Source organism: Ischnura elegans, chromosome 4 (assembly GCF_921293095.1).
Source record: "Ischnura elegans chromosome 4, ioIscEleg1.1, whole genome shotgun sequence".
Classification (NCBI taxonomy): Eukaryota; Metazoa; Arthropoda; class Insecta; order Odonata; family Coenagrionidae; genus Ischnura; species Ischnura elegans.
Genome location: NC_060249.1, coordinates 68,553,513 through 68,560,743, shown reverse-complemented (window position 1 = coordinate 68,560,743; position 7,231 = coordinate 68,553,513). Strand labels below are relative to the sequence as shown.

At 34.6% G+C, this 7,231-nt stretch overlaps 1 protein-coding gene across 3 annotated transcripts; it reads right to left on the bottom strand.

Moving 5' to 3' along the window:
• Positions 1 to 6,163: 6,163 nt before the first annotated feature.
• On the bottom strand, positions 6,164 to 7,166 carry LOC124157649 (electron transfer flavoprotein regulatory factor 1). 3 transcript variants are annotated; one of them, XM_046532565.1, is made up of 3 exons: positions 7,080 to 7,166; positions 6,793 to 6,837; positions 6,164 to 6,488 (listed from the first exon to the last, which is right to left on the bottom strand). In XM_046532565.1, the coding sequence occupies exons 2-3, from the start codon at positions 6,829 to 6,831 to the stop codon at positions 6,282 to 6,284; spliced, it is 246 nt and encodes an 81-aa protein (XP_046388521.1). In that variant the 5' UTR covers positions 6,832 to 6,837; positions 7,080 to 7,166; the 3' UTR covers positions 6,164 to 6,281. The 3 variants fall into 3 exon arrangements, with proteins under 3 accessions (XP_046388521.1, XP_046388520.1, XP_046388519.1); XM_046532564.1 differs by having other exon boundaries at positions 7,061 to 7,147; XM_046532563.1 differs by lacking the exon at positions 7,080 to 7,166 and adding an exon at positions 6,908 to 7,044.
• Between the last annotated feature and the right edge of the window lie 65 nt (positions 7,167 to 7,231).

Here is a 7,231-nt window from a genome sequence, read left to right as displayed (position 1 = left end):
AATACAATCATAATACGTCTGTATATTTCGCGTAAAAGTGGCTCAAAAGTCCCTCAGGATGTATGTATACATGCGTATTACAAATTGGAAATCTGAATATCCTTACATGTAATATACATATGTATCTGCAGGCCCTCGTACACGAATTATACATATTGATTTTCTGACCCACATCCACTTAATATCAATATGGATCAAACGGATGAATAAATATAAGGAAACCAGAACATACAGATAATAAAACATTTATTCAAAGAGAAAAATAAAATAATACACACAAATAACAAGTGTGGCCATGAATATTGCTAACAAGCATTAAGGGCCAGCAAACAGTAGGTGAAACTTAGTTTAAAAAAATGGCACAAAGATAAATCAAGTACAAACAATGGTTTGAATTGGAAAATAGAAAAAAATGTTAGCACGGAACAAGCATTGTAACCCATTGCACAAGAAGAAACCTGAATTCAGGAAACCAACTCTGCACAATTAACCACTTTCTGAAAGGAGAAAAGAAGAAGTCAAGTTTAAAAGTCATGCAAAAATATATCTTTTTGTAAGATCTGAATAGGAGCTCAAGGCCTTTCAATTTTTTTTTTCAATTCATATAGGCAGTCAGTATTCTGTGAAGTCTGTAATTTTAGTACTAATTCTGTATTCTGAATGCAAATGAAAGTTTGGCTTCTCTGCTAGATTCCAGACATAAGTTTTAAATTTTTTCATTTACCAATTATGTCGAGGTCCCAGCTAGAGCAGATTAGACCTTGTCCTTTGAGAAATCATATATTTTGGGGAAATACTTTCATTTTACAAAATTAATAGCCTTTCTCTTGAGAAGAATGAGAAATATGAGAAAAGATCATATGACTACTTTTAAATATAAATTAACTAGGAAAACGTGAATCCATTGGTATGCTTATTTAGTACATGATACTAATATATTAGTACCATGATTAAGTAGCGGATGACTCACACAGAAAAAATATAAACTTGTGATATCAAATTTTCAAACAAATAAATTTCATACATAATAGATAATTTCAGGCTTAACTTTAAGAAACCTCTCGATTATGGTTAAAAAAAAATTTTCCCTCATACCTTACCTCGGTATTAACAATTCCACCTGGTCTTCTGGCTTTGCTTCGTCGTCTTTTCCGTAATCCATTCTCCTCTTGTCCAGGCCAAGCTATTTACATCGTCGCCTGCTGGGTATGCGCGAAAGAGCATGAAAAGAAAATTACAATTACCTAATTAATTTGGCCCGTACGCACCTTTTTCTTACATATAATGACAAACTTTCGCATGAAAATTACGTATTTATCTTGTGTTAATAATAATGACGAAATGCACCTTGATTGACTGCATTTCAAGATGAAAAAAATATTACATTTTGCTTTAAGGGAACCGATATTACACGACCAATACTTCTTGTTCGTTAAATAATTAGAAGTAGAGGGCAAAACCGCTCGGAACCTCGAGGAATCTATTAGTGACAAGGCTACGCTGGTAAGTCTAAGGTCAAAGATGTTATGACTAAAGCATAGGATAACTAGGAATGCAAGAACTACAATACAGTAGGTTGTGGTAATAAACAGCGATAAAACAACTTACACGTGAACGAAAACATTCCTTTAAACAATTTTTTCTGCTCTTAATTAAGAGAAGAAAAAATGTAACTTCAGCCGCGAAGCACGGAATTACTATACGACGCATAATCTATTAATTTATACGTACAAGATTGACATTACTATGTTTTACCATATAACTTCAATGGACACCAGTCTCCTCGATACATAACTCAACAAAAAAGGAAAACAATAGCCAAACATAAACAAAATAATTACCTCTATTGGCGCAATGTGTTGACCACATTGCGCCAATAGTTGTATCCAAATATACTCAAATAACATAATTAATGTAGTCTATGTATGCGTACAATATAATAAAAGATAAATCATACCTTACCTTAATTATCCAGTGACAGGAAACTGTTGGAGCTGGCTTGCACGAAGCGCAATAACGTGCGGGATTGAAGCACATTTCCAGCAAAACATAGCTTCGGTTTGAGCACACCATCCACACGCACCGGTTATCGAGGATTAAAACACTATGTCAATTCTTCCAATACGTATAATAATACAAACAAATATAAAATTAACTATACATCAGTAGCCGGAGTTCCTCCTACAGCACGTTCTTGACGTTCTCGTAGTCTCGAACGAAATGCCGAGCTAACTGTTAACGAGATTATCACTCCCACTCACTTCCCTAGCTTGTTGCGACAGAATTGAGAATTTAATTTTTTTGTTTAAACAGTTAATTTTAAATATCATTTAAAAAATTAAACTTCGCTTTTACTTTTGCGCTGTGCAAGAACTATTTTTTGTATTTTTCATGTATTGTGAACCATTTTCCATGTGTATATTTCGCGGATGGAAACTGAATTTTACATATGTAATACGTCTGTATTTCACGTGCATTTACAAATTAACATAAATATGGTCGCCATACTACCCTTGCTCACATCGATCAGTATATGATTTATTTTTAAGCTTCCTGGGTATAAATTCGAATGGATGAATGATCATTGAAATGAGGAAATCTGGCGTATGCAGTGAACATATTATTTCTGCAAAAATGTTTCTGAACATTTCACTGGACGCCACGAAAATCCACCACTCAAAAATTACAGGAAATATACATAATGTATATTTTGTGTATTTTTGACCACATTTACATATGTATTTCCTCTGTATTCATACATATGTAAAAGTAACAAGTGTTACACGATATTTACATTTGTATTTTTGACCACATTTACATAAGTATTCAAATTTCAAAAATACAAATGTATTTATCGTGTAAACACGTACCACTTTTACATATGTATGAATACGAAGGAAATACATCCAATAATACATATGTATTACACATGTTATACATAACAAAAATACATATGTATGTGACCCATGAAAATACAATATAAATACATTATGTATATCCAAATGTGTGCTGTTGGGGGATGGCCCTCTGATAAAGATACTGAATGTACATGATTGACCGGACAGCATTTTGTTCAACAAAACCCACAAACGGAAACATCTAAAGTTGGCAGAGGAAAGTGTGTTGTACAAACAAAAAATAGAAAGAGAAGAGAGACAAGATACAGAAGTAAAAACTGCCCAGGAACTAACTCCCTCTGCTGAGAGCCCTCTTTTGAACAATATCACACACAGATGTACTACTGGTCACCGAATAAAGGAAGCAGGAAAAAGTTTAAAATGGCTTTGAAAATTATAAGTACGTACATATTTATAATCATAAAGTTTAAATAATTTTTTTAGAATATAATTTTTGGATAACAATTATGATGCTAAAAATATTTTCTAAATGTCTGGACAAAATCTTCAGTTCCGAAAAAAAGCTCCCTGGGCGGTTTAAATAACTACGATAAAAGCACCATGTAGGAACATAATAGCAAGGCATATGCTATGATGCAGATGCATGAGAGGCTATGGCATGAAAGTCAAGATAGCAAGAAAGGCTTGTTGGAAAAGATGATGTGAATAAATTGAAAATTTCAGAAGGAAGGAGAGGTAGAGAGGTAGGACAGGTAATCGCAAAAATAGAGGCATAGAATAAAAGACAAAAACAAAAGGAGGTTCAGAGTAGGAGAAAGTAATAATTCAAGGATCTGTATGATAGAGAGAGCAAACCAGAAAATTGGAGATATAGGAAATAAAGTGTGGTGATTGTGGATCATCCAAGACCAGGCATCTTAGACATTGACATTAAGACAGCATAAAGGCTACCATAATGGTTGAGGAGGACAATATTCCATGTGAGCTTTTGAAGAATTCGGGAAAGACTATGAGGATATTCTTTGAAATTTTAAACAGCATCCATAAGGAGGTCTTGGCTGGAGGATTTCATGAAGACAGCTGTATTCCACCAATGAAAGAGAAGAAAGTTGTAGAAAGCAGAGACTATAGGAATATGAGCCTAATATTTCATGTGGAAATGTGGTGCTGAAGATTATAAATAGATAAATGAATGCCAGGGAAAATGATTTCTTGGGTGAAGACCAATTTGGTTTCAGGAAAGCCCACCTGTGACGAATAGTAGTAATAAGGACTCTAGTGGAAAGACACCAGGAATATAACCAGGAGGTTTAGGCTTGCTTAGTGGATATTCATGGTGAAACAAAAACACAGTACTATTCCACAAAATTTATTTAAGCTGTCTACTAGTTTCAACGTTTACGCCGTCATTATTAAGACATGACGGTGTAAACGTTGAAACTAGTAGACAGCTTAAATAAATTTTGTGGAATAGTACTGTGTTTTGTTTCACCATGAATATTTCATCGTTCCACCAAGTAACGCCCAAATCAGTTGATTTTATTTGCTTAGTGGATTTTGAAACAGCATTTGATAGAGAGGAGTGGGTAGAGCTAATGGAAATCATAACAAAATAGGCGTAGATTTGAAGAATGGGTGACTAATTTGCTAACTGCAGATGGGTCAGACGGCACAAGAGAAGGGAGCCCAAGGAGAGAAAAGGGTGGGCAAGCAATTGCTGAGGTGTTATACATGACCGTCCAATTCTAATGCCTTTGCTGTTAAACGTGCACACAGAGGAAATGGTAATAGAGACATGGGATGAGTAGGAGGCTGGATAAAAGTTGGGGGAATACTGTTTATATCAGTGAAGTTCGCAAATGATTAGGCACTGATTATTGGGTTGAATAGCTATGGAGCAGTGTTTGGATGGAGTGGTCACTAAGTGTGGAGGGGATGTTGAAATCAGTGATGGAGGGGAGAACGTTAGGTGAAGGAGGGAGAGAAAGGAAGAGAATAGAATTTATAAGCGGAATGAGAGGTAATTGGCCTTGTTGAAACTTGAGAAGAAGTCTAATTTTCAAGGGCAGACAGACTTGGGTTTCTTCCATTATGCTCCATGTTTAACTATCCTAACCAGTGGAGTAGTTTGATATTACTAATATTGTGATATTAATTGCCTCTCTATTACATATAAAAATATATCTTATTACAAATTGCAATATAAAATATTTATCGATGATACATCGCTATATTTCAGACATGTATTTTCATTTTTTTCCCTCACATTGACACCATCTTAATCAGACAACCAGATATTGCCAACATCCAAAACTCAATTGGTAATATAGTTAAACATTGTGATACATTCCAATATTTCCTTGCTTATGTCACCTGTTAATGGTTAAATTGGGTGATGACTGTAAAACACCAGATAATTCTCAATTCCTTCATCTCAAAACTTTAAACAGAATCGGAAAACAGTTTATCCTCTGAACACCATTGAGCTCAATAATCTTGGATTTGGCTCTACTTATATGAGTATCTAGGATAAGGTGTGGTGAGTACAGTAGCTTAATTCTGAGATGTCATCCTCTATAACAAACTTTCAATACATTCGAGTAACCTCACAACATTTACAGTTTAGGTCCATCAACACCAATTAATCATATATGTTAATGCTATAATTTTTAGAAAAATTAAATAAACCATGAGAAACTTATGATACTGCATTAAGAACGAGAATAGGCTACCAAAGACATCACAACCTGCATGAATAATGCCAGTTATTCCCACAAATTTGTAAACTGAGAAGGTGTATCTATTTTTCCAACGGTACTCATTAAGATTCTGCTGTTATCACAAAAAATAAAGTTTCCCACAGAAAGGAGATGAAGGGAATTAAATTACTAGGTGATGTGAACACAATAGGAGAAACGGCAGTGTCCTATGAGTAAAATTAACTACAAAGCCAACCTGGAATCTGGACACACGATTCTTCATGGCACACCTAGGTTACTGATGAAATATTGGCATGCTTTCATTGCTCATCCAGCCATTTATCAGCAACTACAATTCAATGTTTCCATGGATGATTGAAAAGTGTTTTAATTTAGACTTCTATCATTGAGTAAAATGGAAAATGAAAGCATAGAAAGAATGCAAATACAACATTATGTAGAGGATTTGAAAGAAAATATACAATAATAACATATCATGTTAAGAATGTCTCGTCTCTTCAGCCAATGCTCCCAGATGTACAGCTACATATGACGAAACGGCCAATGACCCATGACTTTCATTCAATAGTATATGAAAGCAAATAATGCTCGTCTATGGCATTTATTTAAAAAAAATAAACCTAGAAAATTGGGTCTATTTACATCAGGAATTCATAAAATATCATTACAAAAGTTCTTCAAGAACAAAAATTAACTTCCTCGATCAAGACTCGTAATAGCGTTTCTTCAGAGTACGATATTTACGAAGCATATAGAGAGCTTCTATTTCTTTAACAACGAATTCTCCTCTTGCAATCATGGCCTTTATCTGTCCCGGGTCTTCCACATCCTTATTCTTCATAAAAGCACTTTTCAAGCGGGTTTTGAAGTAATCAAAGCCCTTAGGATAATCACGACCAAGGTGAAGTAACTAGCACCAAAAAGAAAAGCCCAGTTAAAAAATTAAAATGGCTAAATATAAAATACAAACCAAAACCAGGACGTGAATATTGCGAAATTTATTGGGGCCATCAATTCAGGTGCTTAACCTTAGCCTACGTTATTCATATTCATAACGTAGGCAACGGCTTAACCCCCTGAACTAAACTGAATAAAGGCGACGCAATAAAAATAAAATACCATTTAAAAAAATGCATGAAAATATCATTCCCTAACATTAAGAAACACATGAAGGAGGCGGTATAATTAACACGGTTTGACACAATTCTACTCACAGTTTTATACAGCCGAATTACCTCCGACCTTTGCGACATTATCACCTGAAAATATTCAATTTATTTCTTAACAGCAGATAATTATCAAGGACTTGTTGAATAACCCTATACATACACTCTTTGTGATAAGATACACAAGTTGTGCATGATGATGCACCAATCCCATTCATCATAACTCAACGAGTCATTTCTTCTGCCACAGTAAAACGGTAAAACTACGATAGTCATGAAAATGAAACATACAAAAAATTCTATTCCTCGTACTCACACACGAGTCATAAATTTACCTCGCCTACGCAGCTCCTGCTAATCAGCTGTGAAAAGACGTCATTTCATTTGTTTTGACAATTTCGCAACGGCGTAGCGACCGCCCGCGCCCCTTCATCTTATATCCGAGATAATAAAAAAAACTTTAAAAAATTATCAGAAATACAAGGCC